Source organism: Musca autumnalis, unplaced genomic scaffold (assembly GCF_047663935.1).
Source record: "Musca autumnalis isolate F117 unplaced genomic scaffold, ASM4766393v1 scaffold_5, whole genome shotgun sequence".
Taxonomy (NCBI): Eukaryota; Metazoa; Arthropoda; class Insecta; order Diptera; family Muscidae; genus Musca; species Musca autumnalis.
The window spans coordinates 137,909,876-137,933,238 of record NW_027412088.1 but is presented as its reverse complement, the minus strand read 5'-3'; the positions used below and the strand labels follow the sequence as shown (position 1 = coordinate 137,933,238).

General features: G+C 37.6%; 1 protein-coding gene across 16 annotated transcripts in view; it reads left to right on the top strand.

Annotated features, from left to right (window-relative positions):
- Nucleotides 1-23,363, top strand: part of ena (ENAH actin regulator enabled) — a 204,977-nt gene that overhangs the window by 157,048 nt on the left and 24,566 nt on the right. For 6 of the 16 annotated variants that reach the window (XM_073992223.1, XM_073992222.1, XM_073992219.1 and 3 more), the window contains exon 1: nt 17,023-19,112. The exons of the other annotated variants lie outside the window; for them this stretch is intronic. In XM_073992223.1, coding sequence (XP_073848324.1) covers nt 18,130-19,112 — 983 coding nt within the window. In that variant the 5' untranslated portion in view covers nt 17,023-18,129. Of the gene's footprint in view, nt 1-17,022; nt 19,113-23,363 lie in introns of those variants that run through there. 16 annotated transcript variants of the gene reach the window in all.

The following is a 23,363-nucleotide window of genomic DNA, read 5'->3' as shown; positions in this document are numbered from 1 at the left end:
TGGACAAAATTCGAGGAAAAACCTTGCCTGGTGGCTCGGGGTACGATTACGGCATGTAGATCAAGGGCAGTGTCAAAGGCCTGTTTCGTTCTCCTTCCATCCGCCTTGTTATGACGTCACCTCTACAGTATTAAGACAGAAGAATTACATTAAGATCTTTTTAGCAACTATACACATTCGCACCTTATTTTTGTGCAAATAAGGCTCCTGGACAATGGCGATGTGGATATCCAATTCGGGAGAGTTTGTTGGAGTTTGCAATGATGTAGGTTTAACTGCACAAAGTTAAGATCTTGCTGTTTTCGTACTACTTGAAGCATTACCTTCCTAATCTGAAGTTTAGAACGCCCCGACCCACTCTTTTCTTTTATATAATGTTCTGCAGACTTCTAAACCTGGTCGGTAGCAAACTAAATGACAATTTCGTCGTTCTTCGGAAAAGAATTCAGAATTCTTCACTTTCTCATCGGAAGACCGACGTTCTGCTTCTCCGCCAACTACGTTATTCTGTTCAGCGCCACACTTAGGAAACCAATCGTTCCAAAATCGGTACTAATTTCGGTTGCTACGTTCGATTTCTTATCTGAAATCCCAACGAATTCGTAACGAAAGTTGCATGGAGTGGCTTACACAATTTTCTTACCGAAATGTCGGAAGAAATCCTTGAAAATTTGAACTAAAAGGATGAAAAAAATACCTCATGTAAATCACATAGAAATCGGAACGAAGGAAGGTGCTTGCGAAATCGTTCAGACGGGTGAGGCATCGGACATTTGGTTTGCTGGGTATATACGTTATCATCCCACACGGATTCTGAACAATAACGATTTTATTATTCTCACAGCTAATGACCTTGTCTCCCGTGTACTAGATTACCTGGCCGAGCCGTACGTTGCTCCGATGCACAACGCCTGAGATGAAAATATCCCTTGACTATCGCCAATGCACATATTGGCTGGCATCACCCTTGTCAATGAATCCTAGCCTGAGAACATTTGCGGGAATTAGTTGCGAAGCATTGTGATGCATGGTTTCTGCGAAAAGCTGGGTGTTGCGCTATTCGCAAATGTATAAGGTTTCTGCGAAGATGAACTGACTGAGGAGATTTTGGTCTCTCTCGTAGTGATTTTATTACTGACATTCTTGGTCAGGTGCATACGACGCAGACGGATGGGCCGGCTGTGTCATTGTCAACTTCTTCGTAACAGAATGCTGTTCCTTGGACTGCCTCATCCACTTTACAAACACTGACTGTGATTTGGAATTGGTCGGCTGAGGACCAGCGACCTTTGAAGTAGTTGACACTGTCACAGACCTATTATTACTTCGTCTGCTCGCGTCTGCACCTAATTCGGATAGTTTCGCTCTATTCATCTATTAGCCTGGTGAGGGGTTTTGGAGTTGAACCGGATGATGGGCTACTCATCGAAATCGTCTCATAGAATTTGGGTATCTTTTCGTCTTTTTGGGCTTCTACACAGTCTTCTTTGAGACTATGACTTAGCCGACCTTATTCTCTTCACAACAACTGGTTGTGATTTTGTGACTAAGGACTAGCGATTTTTTAAGTAAGTTGTTGGCGCTGACACAGACCTATCATACCTCCGTCTGCTCCTAAGTCGGATGGTTTTGCTCTATTCATCAACTGAATCAGCTGGAACACTCAGGTCAGGGCTTTTGGAGTTGAGGCAGATGAGGAGACCAGCGAAACCGTCTCAGAAAATGTGGATGCCTTCTTCGACTTTTTTGGCTTCTCCTCAGTCTTCTTTGAAGACTGCGACGTAGCCGCCGTGGTCAAGGACGTATTCTTATCTGAAAAAGAGGTTCTCTATGTCGTCACGTCCTTACGGATCTCGACAAAGGCTCCTCTTGTTCTTAAAGTGGGACTTTCGCTGATAGGAAGTTCCCACTTAGCTAGACGAGGATAGCTCATCTCCAACTCCCTTCAAAACATTTCGCTCGAATCTTTATTTGCCTACCGACTGCAGTATGTAACTGTCCTTGTGTACGCTTCTTTAGCTTTGGAATTTTTGAAGGTCAGAGATATCAAGGAATCATTTGCCTTTTTTGGTAAATGGTTCTCCGTTACCAGAATTTCTTCCTTCAATGCTTCCTACATAAGAAGTAATGGTTTGTCGGATTTTTCCGACGCGGTCGTTTCCAACAGATTGAGGTGCATTATCCTGACTGAAGGTGGAGACATGGATCACATTCATGTCCATCCCTTCATCCTCCTCTGTCAATGGCAAATTATCCCAAATGTCGTCCGGGATACTTTAAATCCCTGAAACATCGAATACCATTTTGAAAAGGTTTAGAAGGTATACTAATACCTCGATTTGCGCTAATGATTAGTTCCGGGAAACTTCAACGCACTGCGCATTTTTTATTTTTGGTTGAATTAATTTTTTGGTAAATATATTTCTATATAACAATTTAAAGGATCTTCCATAGTCGTTTTGACACTGCCGCTGTAGTTTTCATCTGGATCGTTCTCCACAAAACTTCTTTTTTTCTGCGACAACATTACTAGACACAGGTAATTCTTTCTCGAATGCATGTTCCGAGGCAATGAAAAATAAATAATCGAAGCTAATTGTTTCGTCGTATGACGTTAGGAACTTATGAATGGTATATTCACGGGATTTTTAATAACGCAAATCGAAACAAAATCTAATGGGCCGATTCCGTACAGCGAGGCGAGTCATGTCGCGTCGTCTATCGTCTCTGTGACAAAATTTAAAAAATGCACTACGTACAGCGATAGAAAATAATCGTCGATAACAAGTTATTTTTATTTTTTTTATTTTATTTTTATTCGTTAGTAAAAATGTACGGCGACAGCTAATTTGTTGTCGACGGAAAATGAACATTTCGGCGACAAAATTTGACGACGTCAGGCGATATTGCCATACGAAATCGAAAAATTGCATTTGGCAAGGCGACACGACTCCCCTCGCTGTACGGAATCGGCCCATAAAATTTTTGTTGACGCAAATCGAAACAACGCAAATCTAGGTATTAGTATACTCTTTGTGGCCCGGTTTACAGCGATATAGTGTATTTCGTGGGCAAGTCCATGCTTTCAGACATAATTACCTACCATAAAGTTCATAAAAATTATACGGTGGCCAAATCACATGATAGGGGCATCCTAATTTTCGAAAGGAGTAACTCCTCAAAATGATATCCTGATCGTCTCGAAATTTTAATAGAGGGCAGTCATTGGCAACATGACCATAATGCTAATTCTTTTTGCTAGGAAAACTCTATAATTCTTGACATATTGGTGCCGAAATTATTCAATATTTAGGGCCACTCCTTCATGCAGCTCTTGCACTAAAATTTTTATTAGCCTTTGTGGTCTTTGTTGCAATGTTATAATTTTATTGTTCATACTTATCTCGATAAAGACCCGAAGTTTTTACTGGTGTTTGACATTCGCATTGTTTCCCATTTAATAAACAATTGCAAATAAAGTGTCTGACTCAATTCCGACCACTTCACCTAATCTTACCATTTTTGGCGATAAAATTCTTAAATTTTTTTGGCATCACTTGACCAGACACTCATACACAGCTTAGTAAAGTGGTAAACCACTTGGCCATGTTTATAGGAAAGGAAACACTTGTTGTTCGCACAACGGCTAAGTATGTGCAATAGACAGTAAAGTAAAAAAAGAGAATAAAATCACTGATATCTGCAAGGCATTCATGCGTCCAACAAGCCAACTAACATCCAACCATATCATCCATCCATCCACTCATCCACATTTAAAGAAGATGAACTGCAATAACGAGGCAGTAATTAGAGATGTATTAAACACTAAAATAGAAATCTTAGAAAAGTTTTTCTTTTGTTGATTTGATGCGCTTCGATGGTTGATGTGGATTGTCTTCTTGAATGCAGCGCCCAAGACAAACGACAAGATAAAGCATTGATGTAAAGATGAAAAAACACAACACAGAACTCTCATCATATCATTAAAATGATTAATAATTATGAGAATCTTTCTTCGACTTTGGCTGCAATTTAACACAACTCAACAAAAAAATAACACAATTAACTCCATCTCCATGCACCACCCGCCACCACAGATGGTTTTGTATAGGAAAGCCTTCCGGAAAAATACCAATAGACAAAGATGAGGAGTACACAACTAAACACATAAAGCCACGAGTTTGGGCTATTCAATAAACAACATTCGAAAAGAAATTTAAATGAAAGCCCAATCGTTTTAATGTACTAACAATTATTTTAAAAATAGAGGCTGATTTTACTTATATTAAAAAATCAATTTTCTACACAGTCATGCTGCGCTTAGAATGACTGGCGTCAATGATGTCGAGGAGAATTCCTTTTGATGGGGATGGTAATGAATTTACCAAATGAAAAATTCTAAATTTAGAAGCGTAATATTGAGGGTATGCTATAAAACATTAAGTCTATTGATTTTATTCAACATTTGTTTAAACCATTTATATAAAAAAATAAATACATTCCAACTTCTTTATAACATAGATGTTGGCGGGCTTATGATTACGAAGATACAATTTTAAGATAGAATTTTTTGTTTCATATATATGTTTGCATATATATGTTTGCAACAGTCCCAAACATAAAATATGTCCTGCAAACAAATATATGTTTGGGTGCAAACAAATATTTATTTGTGAACTAACAAATATATTTGTGTGTGCAAACAAATATTTCTTTAGATGAAATATAAATACAAACCCAAAAGCCACAAAAACATACACAAACACACATTTATAAATGGTGGTTGTTTTCCTTTTATTGAAATGTATAGAAATACCAAACCCAAAAGCAACAACAGACGCAGAGGTACATATAAAATTCTAAATACAAGAAATAGTGTGTCACACTTTTAGAAAGAAAAACAAATAAAAAAGAAAGAAAAACAATAAAATCGAGAAGCCTTCAATTCTCGTTAGTTGTGAATTAAAACACATTCTCTTCAAAATTGAAATCATCAACGGGGAATCGGCATCTGGAATCAAATGATTATATAATGTAATAAATAGGTACATACATATTTCAAATATATGCATGTATATGAATAATATATTAATATTATTACCAATATTAAATGTGATTCCTTCTTTGTCCAATAAAATATTTCAATTCACTTTTTTGATTCAAAATGGAGGTGAAAATCTGGGGCAGAGATAATTCCTTTTGGGAATGAAAGCCCTTGGTGCGTATATTAAGAATCCCGAAGGACAGATCCGAGTCGAACTTCCGAGTTATGGCGTAATGAAGTTTCTGCTGAAAACACTGTAAGGCGTCTGAAATTAGCGTTATGTCTTTGTTAAGTGTTCTTCAGGAGAACCTTCATCACGCCATAACTCGGTAGTTGGAAGTTCCCCAAAAGGAATTATCTCAGCCCCAAAATTTCGGTTCATAGTGTTATAGAAATTATAGAATTTACTAAAAAAGCACCATTACTTTAAGAAAACACAAAACACTGATTTATTCACTCACTTTACCGTCTTCACTCAACGATTGGTTTGGGGAAACTAAAGAAAAATGCTCTCTGACTTCCTCGCAAGAAGAACAAAAATAGTTCATGCCATTTTTTCTTTTCCTATTCGCTTGCTAGGTTGGTTGACTGTGAGTTACAGAAAAATGACTGCTTGTGAAAGAATAAATCGCAAGAAAGAAAGAACAAATCGGACGCATACCTTCTTCTATTGCACCATACACACAGCTCTTTATTAATTAAGGGGTAGTTTACACTATATGACATGAAATTTTCCATCGTTATATATTCGCTAATACGTGTAATATTGGAGATTTTCCTTACGCCATTTACTCTGTGCGTCCACACCAGCAAAAATGTAAAAAAAACTACGTCTCCACATTGCCTCCGTGGGTAAATATGGAATGTTTTTATTTCGTGTCATATGACGTTGATAGATAGTGTAAACTACCCCTAATAAGCGAGAGCACTGTTGTTACGCTCTTTGACAAAAATCCTCTCTCCAACCATAAAAAATATGTTCTAACATAAAAAATATGTTGATACTCAAACAAACAAAACTGAGATATGTTACAAAATGTTGCAAACATATATTTGTTTCGACCCATACTTAATATGTTTAGATTAGGCCTGCTCAAAGTGCGCACCTGGGCTGTCGGTGTGTGTCAATTTGCTCACATACACAATTTAAAAAGAGAGCTTTTGTTTTTGTTTTGAATATTTTCAAAATTAAAAATCAGTCTCTATTGAACATTCAATGAGGAAGGTTCTGTTTTCGAATTTGTCTATGAATTTATATGCGTACACTGAAAAAATGAATGAAGATACTGAATACGAATTTTTATTTGCCGAAAATTATTACGGCAAATTAGAGTGTTTGGTTTGTCAGCGCACTTTGGTTTGTCACGAACTTGATTTGCAACAAATTATAACATCAACAGTCATATTTGGTCAAAATAAAATAATTCTTCTACTTTAAATTTTGAAACATAAAATAAAAAAAAAAACTTGTACAATATTTCTCACAGTCTACAGAGGCAAAATGAAAACATTGAAATTTGTGTATTTCAAAACCAACACAATAACAAAATGTATTTGTATGCGTGTGAGCAGGCCTAGTTTAGATCCAGACATATATTTGTTTCCAACCAGTCCCAAACTTATATTTTTTTGGGTCCAAACCTATTTCCAGCATATATTTTTCTGCGAGCAGTATTTTCCTTATATGACTTCTTTTCAAAATTTAGAATAAGATTGACAGCTACAGAGGTTTATAGTCATGTCTCACGCCTTATAAAGAAATGTTTGTTTTCATTCTTTTTTGTTTGCTGAACCAAAAATTAGAAATATTTCAAATATTTGAAATGACACAACACCTATCAGCCAAACATGTCTACTACATTTGTGGTATTCTGTTCAAATAAAAAAAAAAACTAAAAAAATAAATTTGACTTCATCTTTGAAAGCTTATTTAAAGGTGCAACAATAAAACTACAACAACACACAAAAAGCCATGACCAAAACTAAAAACATAATTGAGAATTCAAGTTAAGTAAAAATGGTCATCATACCTATCTGTGTGCCTGCCTGCCGCCTCCAATTATGGCAAATTAAGAAAAAAGACGAAGAAATAGAAAAAACTTAATTAAGAAACGATAAAAAATCAATAAATCTCACAAAGCCACGAACTTTCAACGGCAGCAGCAGCAGTAGGTGAACAAAACAATTTCATATTTGTCATCAGTTCACAGACAATTACTGCCAGCTATGCTAGTTTTCATTCATTCAAAGGCAAGCCAGAAGAAGTAACAACAATATTTTATAAAGGCAATTGTTGGTCACTATGGCAATAACGTCATAAGACCATTTTTAATTATGGCTTGAAAACTCTATTGAAAATACAAAGACTTGAATGTTGTGGCCAATTTGTATGAGCAAAATATTGACCGACCGAAACACGTATAAGGATATATGAATTATTATGGTCGGCCTACAAAGTGAGCCTAAATAAAGTGAATAAAGTTTACAATTATTGCATACAAATGAGTGACGTTAAGATTTCCTTATTTTGGTTTCAAATGCATGATTACGTAAGGGAGAAACGTAAACTTTTTTGCAAAGAAGTTCTCATAAATATTCAAAGTGCAACAGTGCAGCCAATATTCACGTAATCGAGAAGTTGTAAGAAGGCTATGCAAATAAGGATTGACACTTTCTCATGGAAATTTCAAAACTAAATTTATTTTAAATTTTATGGATTTAACAATATATATTTCGATAAGATTCTTTAAGGCTTGGGCGAAAAGCCCAGTACAAAAGTTCCACAAAAGAATCTTTATTATGAGTTGCTCAAATCACGGTAGAATGTCTTCTGGGCTACATCTGCTTGCAATTAGTTTGTTTATGTTCGTTTTTCTCTACTTCAGCATCTCATCGAAGTTTGGCCTACACCTTGCCTTTATGCTATATGTATATACCCTAGTATATACTTTATGATACTATCAAAATTGTGCCACATCGAACACGGTGCTCTTAAACCCACTTTAAATGGAAGGTGCTTACACCTAGGAAGTTTTTGTGGATTCTGAAACTACATTGTTCATAGATGAGAAAAACAAAAAAATCTCCGAAGCGCTTTTTAAATAAATCGCAGTTTTGACCGCGTGAACTTTGGTTCACATTTTTAGGGTTTCACAATTTTGCTGGGAAACCGAAAGCCCTATCAAAATGGAACTAAAGAAAATGTAGTAGAAGTAAAAATTCTCTACAAGATTGTCCTGTATGATATTTTCGTATGTTTTACAATTTTTGAGGTATAGAATTTCAAAAAAAGTTAGTTAAGGCGCACCGTTCTTGACATTGTTTTATAAGGAGGCGATACAGTCAGTGCATTGTCCCAATTTGAACTTCGATATATCAAAAATGATAAAACCTACGAAAATATCATGAAGGTCAATCTTGTAGAAAATTTTCACAGCTACAATATTTTCTCTAATCCTATTTCGATAGGATTTTAGAATTCAACCCTAGGACAGAGACAAAGTCCGGGTACGCTACCAACTCTTTTTTGGCTTCTAAGTTATTTCAGCATTAAAAAATTACGTAGATGGTAGGCCCTCGGCCGGGATTTAAGACTTCAACCCTTGCACAGTATTTCGGGGCAAGCCTATATTTTCTTTGATAATGTCCCAAAACCTTAAAAGAGGAAAAAACCCTGCCGGCACCAACTTAAATGGCTGATGAACACCAATTTTTTAACCATGGGTAATAAATACCTAAATACATGATCCCAGCTCATTTGATCCGTGCCGGGATAGAACATAACCCCCGGGTTATAGATCTGTTTCGTTTGCCAGATCCCCATCTACCACATGCCAGCATCGGTGAGATGTAATGGATTTAGGAAATGGATGCACATCTGAGGCTGCTCTGGTCTTAACTGTTTCCTTGATTTCTGAGTTACGAGATATGTTGCTTCGGCAGAAAATCTTCCAATTTTATTGCAGCGATCTCCACAAAAACTCAGCGACATTGTAGACTTTATAATAGAGAGAACATCATTGTCGTCGCGATCAAGTAAACAAAGCTTCCCGCCACCTGTAGCTTGCAACGTTGCGATGGTTACAACGTTGTGGGACTGTCCAGCACAGACCTATCTCGCTTTAGCTTGACTACAGAGACCCATACATGGAATGTATGGGGGTAGCAGTAAAGTGTGTGGGACTGTCGAGGTGGACGTGCTTAATGTTTACATACCGCTGATGAATGGTTGTGTATGCCTGACATTAGTTCGGAGGACTTCATTGCTCACTATGAGCTTTGGTATACAGCGCTGGCTGGGCAAATTTATAGCTCCACGTTTTGCACGGTGAACGAAGACGCTCTTACGAGGATAAAAGCAGATTGCCCCACATCACCCACATCGTTTGAGTTCACAGACCACCCCTTCATAACTTCTAAACGCCGTTGTTTTCTGAACGATGGGAAAGCTGATTGGCAAGGTTTCAGAGAATTTACCCCTTCAGAAAGCTGCCCATTCCCTCAGATCCTCGGTTAGCTAAGATAATTTTTCGGGACAGCATCAACACTGCAGTCGCTAGCTACGAACATTGAGCACCCAAGAGTTAGTGAACTTATTCTTGAAGTCAACAGGTTAGTAGGCGAGCATAAGCGGAAAATATGATTAGACTACCTTAAGCAGCATAGAGTAAATTGTGAGCAACGGTTCAATCACTCTCGAATCCGGGAAAGAAGGATGATAGTATGGATGTATGCTTTTAATGGTGTGACGGTGTTAGATCCGAAGAGAGATATTGCAGATGTCATTCGAAACTCCAACTCATCCAAAAAGTGGTGCTGTATGGAATCCCAATGCTAATTCTTAAGCAACTGGATAAACCCGGATTTGAGTATTTGACAAGCGTCCTTAATTTATCGTTTTCAATTTATGTTGTATCAGAAGCCTGGAAAGCTGACATGGTGGTCCCGCTTCTGAAGCCAGTCAAGAATGAAGCAGAGGCGACTTGTGCAGACCAAATTCCTTTCTGTCGCCAGTAGTTAAGATTGTAGAGGCACTACTCCCCATGGTAAGAAGTTGTTTGCCAATTGTCCGTTGAAAAGCCTTTCCTACAGCCGTGCTTAAAACGCTGATTAATCAACTATACGTATGGACGGCAGTTGTTTATGCAGTAAACAAATAAGAAGTTTAAGACCCGTAGAGTGAAACGTGAAGTTTCCGTACTGAGGACTTATACTATGTCTCATCGTAAAACCAGTGGAGACGACAATTTTACCGGTGCATCAGAACAACAAGATGTTTTCGATGACGTGAGCATCCCTGCCACAATCTAGTGGACAGGTTTCCCCACCTACGTACGTCAGGACGGACCTTTTGGTGAGGGAGAGAGGGCAATTTGCCCCCCTCAACTTGCTCAAGTTTTACTCGCGAGTGCAATTCAAGCGATTTCGAACGAGTATTCGGAGCTCTGTATACCGTACTCGGAGCCAATCCTACTTCATACACCTCCCACATTAAAGTTGTTAGTAGTCATTATGGTCTTTGTTACAACCCTATAATTTTATTCTCCATACTTCCTTCTATAATTGCCCCAATGTTCTAAAACTCCGCACATGTATAATTATATCATATAATTGTTCCTTAAACATCCCAAAAGGTAAAAGGGAGACTTCTCTCATATCATTGAATTATCGCCAACATTGCAATGATTGGCATTTGGTCACCGTTGAAAATTTGATATTGTGTGGCCTAGAAATCTAACCCTGGTATTCAACATGCAAAAGCAAAAAATAAGCTGGAAATTCCAAAACTTTTTTGTCATTTACGAAAAAATAGGGATCTTGTTCATAGCACTTTTAGGTCCACCACTCATGTTTCTGTTTTTTTAAGTCGTAGGCTGAGGATAGTTAGTTGTGGCAAAACCGCCTGATTCTTTTCTACATTCTAACAAAATGGTTTTAAAGCCAATGATATTTTTTTTGTCTATTTTAATTCATTTCCTATATAACATAAATTGTTATTTATATTAATGCGATATTTTTCCTTTTTATTTCTTTTTAGGTGAGTATCAATTACTTCTTTGGAGTATATGCCTTGCTTAAAACAATACGCAAGTATACAACACATTTCTTTAATATTATCAAATGCATTAAATCTCAATTTTCCTACAAGAGTTTCTAGAAGCAATTTTTGAATATGTAAAAGCAAAATTTGAATATGTAAAATTTTGAAAAGAAAAAATACAAATTACATAGGCTATGAAGCTATTAATGTACCAATTGTAAAATCAGAAATCAACTAATACGCCACCAAATAAGTCTGTACAACTGCAATCTGTAATCTAATTTTTTTCCACCACATCATAACAAAATTCTTACGGGGCATTATTTGGTAAATTTGTAAAAATTTCCTAGAATTTAATTAACATGCCAACAGGACATATTCTAATGGACCTGCTCATAACTATAATTTCACTTGTCATGATTTCTCTTTTATTATCTTCCTGTAATGAAGTAAGGGGTCATAAAAATTATAGCTGCTGATACAAACGTTGAAGCTGAGGATGGCACTAATTTCCCATCTCCTTTAAGTCATTCAGTCACCCAGTCAGTCAATAAACTCATCTTCCCTTCGTAGTCAACAAAACGACGAAGGTCGATAATTACAAGACCAAGAAGGAGGAACTGAAAGGGATAAAAAAGAAATAACAAAAAAATCCCCACACTAGCGAGGAAACTGAAATGCAGATTTTTATGACCGACTTCTATTTATTAGGTGATGGGCATAAATAAGGAAAAAAAAAACTACAAACCTCCTTCAATGCATCGTAAGAGAAGTACTTTGTTTTTTTTTTTTCTTTCTTCATCATTTGTAATGAGAGACTTTAGGCATTTTCATAACTTTTATGTTGGGCTAAGCTCGTGCTTAGCTTCAATTTGAAAGCTTTTTATGAGGTGCTTAAAAGATCATTATTGTCCATGTTGGCTGGTTGGTAGCCCCAAACAGACAAACAGCGCGAAGTTGAACACAAAAGAAACAACTCATAAGCACACTTGTAAATGCGCGTTGAGAGAAACGCCTCTCTGTTGTTATTTTTTTTTTTTTTTTTTTTTGACTAACTGAGATCTCTGATGCAAACTCAACCATGAAATAGTTTTATACAGAAATATGCAACACAATACGAATTTGGGCTTTAAAACTAAATATAACGTGGTTGGATATTTTCTTAATGCAAATAAATACCTTTAAATGATATTTTTAAATTTCAATGGAACTAAATATAGCGTAAAATTCGATCAGAGATACAAACAATAGAAATGCTAAAAATAATCAAAAGACTTTGTTAATAAAATTGATGAATATGTCGTCAGGTTGATAGATGATATGTTTAGGATTTTTTGTTGTTTTTAAATTGGCCGGTGATAATGGTGACTAGCTGCTAGGGGTGATTGGGAATGATTATATTGATTGATGCTTCAGTATTGACGATGTTCGGTAAGGACGAACAGCGTTGATGATCGGGTTATACACTGTTCGTTAACGACGAGCCTGATTGACAATCGCGTTCTGCGCTGGTCGTAGAGACGAAGCTGGTTGGCATTTTGGTTCTACGATTTAACGATGATCGGGAACGTGTTGAATGCTGATTATTTGGTTGACGACGATATTATGGAAATTCGAAAACTCGGCCGTGAGCACGAATGATGATAATGGGGAACGACTGTTTGATGAAGTTCGGGAACGACGATTTAATGCTGATCGGGAACGTGTTGTTTGATGATTTCGGGATCTCGGCATATGATGATCGATTACTACGATCTAATAGCTAGCTATCGCTAATACATTTACTGCTACGATCTCGTACAAACTACTACGTATATATACAAACAGGGAATCAACGTTTCTGTGAGGGACAGAAAGCGGGAGAGGTGAGATGCTTTCATTGCAGTACTTGCTTGGGTATTACCGTGAGAGCCACCCCAATCACCATCTGGTGGGTAGACCCGACACATCAGGAAGGATATCCAAGCTCTAGAGGGAGAGGTCCAACGATACAGGAGAGGTTTAAATAGCATTCACACGCCAAAGGCCATAAACACATATAGTGTAAATAAAGTCCTCGGAGTACATCCCCCTTCTTTCGCAGCTAAGGAGCGTCAGCTGCCACGACAAACCAAGAGTGTTTTGGCTCAACTACGTTCGGGATATTGCAGTCGCCTAAATTCTTATTGGGCGGACATCGATCGCGCCGTGCAAGACATTTGCCCAGTATGCGGTATGGGCCCGCACGACACACTACACCTTTTCAACTGCCCCTCCAAACCTACTCATCTGATCTGTGGTTAAGCAGCCATCAAAGCAGCCACTTTCCTGGAACTGGGGTTAGACCCAGAGCCAGATTGAGCAGAAGAACAAACATACACTAATAAACACTGTTACAACAACAACAAGCTACCGAATCCGAAGCTACCGTGTGAGACAGAAAACCGAAGTCTCTTTGTGGGACAGTAAAGCAGAATTCACCATGAGCAATGTATTAATGGGACATCCACAATGGGTAGTCCCTTCCAAAAAAGACCAACACCCCACTTGGTGGATAGCAAGCCCCCAGCAATAGCGAGCTGACTTCAACGACGAAGCAAATGAGAATTATTTTGCATTGATTACAGTAAGCGAATGACTTCAATGGATGACCGGGGTAGATGGAGGAGCTGTTGAGTGCATGCTGATTGACAGCCACTATGATGGTGGGGAAAGACCGTAGGTGTTGTTCTATGTATGTGACATTTAATTTGTAAGGCCTGATAATCTCCTTCACCTGAGTTATCCATACATTTTGCTTCAAGGTATTTTTCTTTACAACACTTTAAGTACGCTTGTCAAAAATATGTAATGTCGTAGTCTTGATTAAGATTTGATCCAAAAAGTGGCCTTAAACTGGATAAAAGAGCAAGTGATGAACTTTTCCGTTGGGGATATTTGAAGGAACATACCGACATATGTATGTACATATGTTCTATATATGTACATATGTTATATATAAGTGGAGTCGTTACACTCGTCGTTTCGACTCGACAATAAGAAAAATATACCATTTTAATTTTGGGAGTCATTCGACCCTGCCAGTCAGAGCTATTAAATCACTCTGTCAGTTTCGATAACAACCTCAAAACTATCCTGGAACAGACTTTAAACTGCACTTAAGCGAAAAATGTTCACTTTCGTGAGGGAGGTAGGTACCCGAAGGTGTTAACCAATATTAAAATTCTTGAAACTTGATGTACGTTATTATTCGTAAATTATCGTACTCATCAGTTGTTGTTGTCGCAACGCAAATATGTTCGTTCGTATATCTTCAGATATGTGGTTCTGCTTCCTTTATGTCCAGATTAAAAAATTCTGCAATCTGGACTGGCTGCATCCATAAAGAATCAGAAGACAGGTGAGAGGGTTTAGCTGAGCAGTTAAAAACATGTAGGGTATAGTGCGGCCCCAATCCAATACGAATTGAGTCGGCAGCATCGTCCGGATCTGAATTGGGCTAAAATCACTGGTGTTTGCTTTGGCAGCTGTTGTTCTTCTGCTGCGACGGCACTGCATCTTCCACTACGTAGCGATATCACTTCACGTAAGTAAATTCCCTGTTTCACTCTACGGGTCTTCGACTTCTTATTTCATAATTTCACACATATAGTTGATTATCCAACATTTCATAGACGGCTGACCTCGAACAGCTTGGCATGGTTGACGGTATCGATGGCATTTATTAGGTCAAGGGCTACCATGCCTTTTCAGCCGCACGGCCTGTTCTGGTTCAATTCTCAACTGATATTTGTGGATATGACGTTTATAGCCATTATAATACATGCAATTTTCGGAATCCATTCTGATGTTGAGCTACTGGGAAACAGTTTCTCATCATGGAGTGGAGTAGTGCCCTAGAAACTTTGCTACCGGCGACATAAAGACAATTAGCCAGTACGATTCGACTTTGTTAGCAATCTTGCCTGGTTTCAGTATGGGGACCACCCTGCCAACATTCCAGGCTTCTGGTACAATGTGGGTGGCTAACGATAGATTGAGGATAATTGTCAAATACTAAACTCCAGGTTCCTCCTGGTGCTTAACTATTACCATTGAGATTCCAACGAATTGGATAATTACGAGTTTCGTTTATAATAAATTTTGGTGGTACCTCCTCGGCTCAAAGGTTTTTTTATACGGCATTCCACACTCCTCTTCGCCCTATCACTCTCGGGATGCTCTATAAATTACCGGTTAAAATGGCACGAAAATCTTTTCGAATCTGTCATTGTCATGCCGTTGAATGTAAATGCAGTTCTATCATCTTTTTTCCCGGATTCGGGAGTGATTTGACCATTGTTCACAAATTACATAATCTTGTACCAATGATGTATTCGCTAGATGGCTTTTGCTCGTCTACTAGCCTGTAGACTTCAGGTGTGTATTCCATAATTCTTGGGTATTCAGGGTTCGCACGACGAATTTTATCACGCTCTATTGCTAGTTCTGTCAGTTTTGCTGGAAAATTTGGTCTAATTTCGGCGGTATTTTTACATTAAGCACCTCTATCTCTGGTCGTCAAAGTAGTGTAATGTTAGCATACCCGCCTTGCACTCTGTATTCCAGGGCTCGATTCCCAGGCCAAACCCATAAAAATTTGGTCTAATTTCGGCGGTATTTTTACATTCAGCACCTCTATCTCTGGTCGTCGAAGTAGTGTAATGTTAGCACACCCGCCTTGCACTCTGTATTCCCGGGCTCGAATCCCAGGCCAAACCCATAACATTTTTAACGGTGTCAAAAATAACCCTCAGCATAATGTTGCCGACATTTCCCGATTATTTCAACCATGCAAAATTTCTCTACATGTGGTGTCGTTCGAACTAGGCTATAAAAAGTAGATACCATTTCGTTGAGCTAATTTGAATCTGGGTGCACTCATTGATGGGATAGAAGTCTCCCTTGTCCCTTTGGAATGTTTGTGGGTGCATATGCCACACTCAAACTTTGCTTTTAACCCCATACAGACTGATGGAGATGTAAGGCAATTCGTTTTCCTCTGCTTCTTGAACGATGCTTTCACAAAAGGTTATGACCCTTGCAACGTTGTAAGCTACAGGTGATGGTGATATTTGTTTTCTGAATCACAGCGACCATGATCTCTGAGTCAAAAAGTCTACAATCTTTCTGAATTTTTTGACGAGACCGTTGCAATTGAATTTTCTGGAATGATGTATTTCTGGGCGCTTAACAACAACATGGCGTGTAAGATACTGCGTTTGTTGTTGTTGGGGTGACTGCAGGGGTATATCGAATTCCGACAACGACCAAACTGATGAAGAAGTTGGAGACACACTGAAAGATGTGAATGGATGCATGATACTTCTAATCACATTATGGGTTCGTTTGCCGAGGACTGTAGTACAGGTTTTCCAAGTGCGACACCACTCATAGAGAAGTTTCTTTGTTATGGAATTCAACACCCAAAACTTGTAAGAAAATTGGGAAAAATTCTTTGAAAAAATATGCTAACCCAGATATACCAGTTAAATTCAGACAAGCTGTACATTTGAAAGCTGTGATGTCTTTTCTGGTTCTCCAGCTGAGGAATTCAAGTGCAAGGTTGGTTGCTATCAATTGCACTAAGGTGTCACTACTTGTACTTTCAGGGATGTTTCAGGGATTTGCAATTACACTGTATATTTTTTAATTTAGCTGAAACTTTCCGATGTCCGGTTTCCCATTTGTATATGATCGTAATTCATTCGCTACGTTCAATCTGGTACAAACCTATGATGTATCTAGGTAATGATCCGAATCCGAAAGTTCGGTTCAATTGTATGTCCAACACATTCGATTAATGCGTATCAACATACCTAGACTTGTGTCTTCATATGACCTTGCAGCAATTTCCCAAACTGAATATATGTACATACTACATCTCTCTACACATACACCCTTTATGCACCTAGCATATTCAGCAGTAGAGCCGCCAATGCAGTACGATTGGTATTGACAACTTCTAGCACCAACAAAGGTAAACACAATTGCAAACTGTGGTGGCAGCCGTGAAGCGAATTCGCTCTGACTGAAGTACCAACGACAGACACTTGTAATGAGTCCCACTAAGCTATGGTGGAGCTGTGCAATGCTACTTGGAACAAACGAATAGTCAAAAGAAACCATTGATTGGCATGTGGAATTAAAAGCAAAACGAAGCTTTGCAATGATTACTGCAGCAGCTGCTATTTTAGACTACAAATTGAATGGCTGAATGTTGTTACTTGGACGACGGATGGATGGATGTATGGATTGATGGCTGCTGCGCACTCTCATTAAGTCGTCTTGCCAGCAATTGCGGTGTTGGCAGCGACAGATATCTTGACCGAGACGTTCGTTCAGTTCTATAGAAATTGAAAATTATTATAAGAGTCGTCATAACTTTGAAACACAATAAAAATCACTGTGTGTGCATAAGCTAGACTTGTTCAGTACCACCACCAACTAGTCCAGCTAGAGCAGACCGCCGCCGTGATGTTGGAGAAGCTGAAACAAAAACAAATAAAAAGTGAAACAGAAAAACAATAAAAATACGCTCAAATGAAATAAATGTTAGTTACTTATGATGTGAGATCGATGGTGGCTGAGACGTTGACTGAGCCAGCCAGCTTGGTAGCTTGGTTTCTCACAGATTCCGAACGTTGTTTAGTTGTTGTGAGTAGGTTGTAGATTTTAGCTCGTTGTCCGTGGAGCGCGCACCAATATTCTAGTAAACTGGAAACCTTCGAATTGATTTTAATTGCAATTTCTGAAAATAGAAGAAGAAAAAAACAAAACAGTAGTCAGTAATAATGAATTAGCAACGGGCGCGGCCACAAAAATTAAACGGTTAAACTACTTTCTCAAAAAAAAAAAAAATATTCAAAAGAAAAAACAAAAGTCTAAACAACATTAAGTAATAATAAAAAATGCAAAAATGGGTGTTTGAGTTGCCTTGAAGCAAAAAAGAAAATAAATCTGAATTTTTTTAATAAAAAAGTGTTCCAATAAATTTGTGAAAACAAAAGAACCCTTAAAAACCACCATGAAGAAACTCTACGCCAAAACTTCATTCTCTGCCAAGAATCGCTCCAACAGCAAATCTGGCAAAAATGAAAATGACCCAACTGCCGCCGAACACCTTATAAAATATCATGATCCCATTTTGGCTTTTCAACCTTCAAAATGTAAAGATCTTGGTAACGATGCAAATAAATACAAACCCAAACATCCGTTTGGTGCTAAACTACAAAATTTGGAACATTTGCGTAATCCTCAATTTTCCGCCATGGAAAATTCGAATTTGATTACAAATGTCTCCCCCAACACATATGAAGAATCTCCATATTATTATACCATAACGGAATTGGAAAACCTACAGATGCTGGATCATCGACACCCTCACTTTCATCATCATCAGAAACAGATGCAACAGCAAATGCATAATAGCAACAACAACAAAGTCTATCATCAACACAATCAATTGGTTTTGCAACTTCCCATTGTCACATCGACAACAGCATCATCATCACCATCAACGCCAGAAGGCACACCATGTTCAGGCGATACCATAGATTCTCCCATTTCTAGCTGCAGTCAACAACAGCAACAACAACGTTTAATAACTTCACCACCCATCTATGAAGCACCACAAATGAATTCTTCAGCTTCATCGTCGTCCGGCGGCTCATCTTCATTATTGTCGCGGTCATATTCAAACTTGTCATCACCCACAGCCACCATTAAATCATCTATGGGTCTAAGAAGGCAAACCTCATTGTCGGCATCGTCGTCGGCAACAACACCACCACCGCCTCCACAACAACAGCAGCAATCATTCTACGACTATTATTATGATCAGCAGCAACATCATCATCAAATGCCGTACCAAAATCATAATCAACAAACTCTGAGTCGCCAACATCAGCTGCAGCCGTTATCTTCATCCAGCTCAATAACGTCGCCGCGTGATAATTTGCCGCCTAATGGGGATTTTATGAATAACTCGATATCGCCAACATTATCTGTGTATGTTTCACATTATTATTTTTTATTCACTCTCTCGCTATGTCCTCTGTTCTGTTCTAATTTATTTATTGAAGTCATTTATTGTTTGAATGTGCCCTACTTTCGGTAATGGTCACCTATGAGGGGGGTCTAAAATAATGTTTGGAATCAAAATCGAAGGAAAGTTCGTAAAAGTATGCTTTATTGCCATGTGTGAGGTATTATAAAATGCAATTGTTTTGAAGGAGTTTCAAGCCAGGATGAACTCTGCAGATAGGTATAACACTTACATTTGTTCATAGCAGACCTTTTAAATTTTTGCCAATGTCCAAAACCTACCTTATGTTCCCTTCTTCAATAAGCTCCCAAAAGTTACAATGGCCGTTTGTATAATTCGGCATTGGTCGATCGGCTTTTACCCTACAAAAAATCCCAATAACAAATAATACGTTAATGTAGTATTTTTTGGTAGCCGTAACTACTTATAAACCAACCTACGAATCCATTATTTAATTAAACGATCATTAAAAAGTCGATAAATAAATTACAAAATTAAAACGTTCTGTATTAAAAAACATTTAAATTGAATTTGTATTAAATTTCACCGCAGTCCAAATTGGATGCATGGTAATGCAGAAGGAAATTTGTTTACATTACATTGTAATGGGTTATTCGGATCATGTGGCGTCAAAAGTTTTGCAGGGGCTGTGCGGAAACCTAACAAAATTGCGTTTATCAGACAGAACCACTCTGCAGTCATGAATCGGTCTCGAGTTTATGATTTATAACTTGTAGGCCTTGAGGGCCGCCTGAATATCCCCTTATATTGCCAAGGACCCTTAAGGTTTGGTTTAAATCCCCTAACAACTTTGTTTTGGTACATTGGATCCGCTAAATATAATCCGATTACCATTTAAAGACGCTTGTATGAAATGAACCCAAATCAAGGATGGCATTTTATCATATATCCAAACTACATAAGCAGCAGTATTTTTTCAAAAAATATATTTTGCTGTGGACCTACGACCTTTTCGTACGGAAATTTGATTTACGATATTCTTGTTGGCAACCCTAAAAAGTATTAAACGGCGACGCAATTCCATTTCTTTGTCTTACTGTCAGTCTGTAACAAAATTTCAATTTTCTTTTCTTCCGAGGCAGTTTAACTGTTAAGGACTTTCACAAATGTTTTAAATATAATTCTTGGCGTAGCGTATAAAAAGATTTGTCTGCCTTGATGATAGCCTGAATCCCCGCAGTTATAGTTAAGATTGTATGAGTTCTGAAAGAGTACCTTCCTTCCGTCCTTATCTACTATTACCACAATGTCTAGAGTAGGTCTAGCTCCTGCACAGGATTCTTTCTGTTCGAAATAACCCAGCAAAAATACTAATTAAAAACCCCTTGCGAACCCATTATTTTAACAAGGGCATGTCGCGCTTATTAAGGACGAACCTTCCTTTAGCCGCTGCTCGACGTTCCCTTTTCAACTCAGGCGAGTTTATATTTAGCTTCGATATATATATGTACATATGTAATTCAATTTAATACGGTAACGAAAATAGACGAAATATGCGATTCCCGGTCAAAAGTACCTGTTTCGTTGACTGGCCTACCTTAAAACTATGGTCTTGAGACCAGGCTGAGCTTGCATAACCTAAATAAGGTTATGTCTTGATTGGAGAGTTTAATAATATTCAGATTTTAGATTGAATGGAAGATCTTATAAAAGACTAAAAACATTTAACTAGATGTGGATCCAAGAACCAATTTTGTTCTCCTCATCTAAAGGTCGATCACTTAATACCAATATGTTTGTTATCTAAATCGATAACCATGTGATTCAAACTTTTTTAAGTTTTTAGGACAATAAAACCTCCCAAAAATTGCTCAGTAAAGTTTTCACTACACGCAGAGAAGAGTTTTTGTTGCAACAATCATAATTTGAGGATAAAATAAGGTATTTAGAAAATATATACATGTATATTGTTGCTATAACAATGTATTTTGCATCATTATGGTGGTTAACACACAATATATAGTTACAGTAACAATACATATTTTCAAAATACTCTATTTTTCTTTTAGAATATGATTGCTCCAACAGCATATCTTCTATGCGATTGCCGAGTATGGGAGCCAAGATATAAATAACATGACTTCCGCCTTGCAAAACGGTTGCATCTCTTGGCCAATGGTTAGACTAAAGTCAAAACGTATTAAGATCAAAATTGTAGTGCAGTGGGTGAAAGGCATTGCCTGAGAACAAATATATATTTGAATAAACAATATATATTTTGACATTTTTAAATACCATAGTTTGTACTAAGAATATGATTGTTCCAACAATATCTCTTCACTGTGTGTGTCCGGAAAAGGGGAGCCAACATTTAAAGAACATGACTTACACCCTACCAAATGATGCCACCTCTTGTCCAATGGCGGAGACCAAAGTCCAAATATATTGAGACAAACCTGGTGATATAGTGTAATGGGTGAATGGCATTTTGTGCGTACCTTATCTACACGCAAAGAAAAAATATAGATATTCTTGTTCCAACAATTTATTTGTTTTGTTCAAGCATTGTAATTGCAAATCCAAAAATACCATTCTTGATCTAAACATAAAAACAAAAACTTGCGAAATTCCAAAATATTGTAAAAACCATTAACAATAGCGATGGTAGGAACTATCATAATCTAGAATGTTTTGCTGCTTCGACTGCCAAAAAAGACAAACACAAGCACCAACCACAACATTAGGGACAATTAAAAACCATAACAAACACGACCAGGCAGGTTTTCTCCCAAAAACACTTCTCAGATCGTGCCGGTATAACACAACTATCAAAAGAAGAAACAAGTAAAAACAAGAATCTCATTGTTGGTGTACATACACAAAAAAAAAAAAAACAAAGATGAAGTCATCCTATCATAAAAACCAAACTCACCAGAGTTGTTTTTCCATCACGGCATCGAATACCGAGAGAATAGTATAAAATTGTCGTAGAAAAGAGAAAATTATTGTCCACTTGACAGAAACTATTTTTGAATTTGACAAAAACAATTGTTGATATTGACAAAATCGATTGTTGGAGTCTCACAACACAACACACGCAATCTAAAAATATTATACCAAAACATATTTTGTTCTTCTGTGTGTAGGGAAACCTTCCATTCCTGTCGCACACTGAGCTCTTCCAGAACCGCATCAGGACTCAATTACAATCATAAACGCCATCTACTGTGAAGAAATTGCATCACTAATTTAGTGAAGACTCTTACCATTACAGAAGAATACTCTCCCCACATTGGAGAACAAATTGGTTGTACATGGGACTTCAGGATTGCTTCAATGCAATACGACAATTAGCATTTCAAAGCACTATGTTGCGAATGTCGTTAAAATTAGCAATCAAACACGTTTCCTACAAGAGAAAAAAATGTAACATTGAGCAAAGATCTGAACCAAAGTTGTAACAGACAATCTACTATATTAATATTATTAAAACACACTTTTAAGTCTGCCGGGCAGCCTCCTAAATCACTAAACATTTAGGGAGATAAATCTCCTTTTACGTCCTTCAAAAATGATAGCTAATTTTCTAGTCGTTCTTGACCATATTTTTTCAAGACGAGTGGTAGTTGTTGGTCGCTTAGTTGTTGACTGTTGGTGTTTTTTTCCATTTCTAAACTAATGTCCGTCCAAAGAAACCATATTTACATACATTTGTCTATTACGAGTCTGGTAGCTGACCAATGATGGTGTTTATCCGGCTGCCCTTTTGCATTCATTTCATCGTTATACTCGAGGTTTCAGTTTCTAGCTGAAGTTCTGTTGTGAGTTGTGTGTGGGTTACACGAGTAAATTGCGATGTTTGTATATTTTTTTTCTTCTCTTTTACTGACCAGACACAGCGGATGGTATTGTTTGTTTTGTTGTTGTTGCGGCTGCTATTGTCAGTCAGCCGCAGTATTAGGTTATTGGTATGATGCTGTGCGATCATTACCATTGCGGCTTTGGCTATTGTGTGTTCGTTTGCCTTGAATTAAACTCTGATCGTAGAGAGTGTTGCAAATTTATGTTTATTATTGTCGCTTTTTATTATCCAAAATAGTTCGAGTGTTCGATGACTTTACATTATTTTTTATAGTGCGAAGTTTTTAATTGCCCTTTTCTTATCATTTCTTCAGATTGGGTTGTGTTCACAATGTTCATGTTCTTTTTGATATACATACGTAGAAGGTTATGTAAAACAGTTCTAAAGTCGT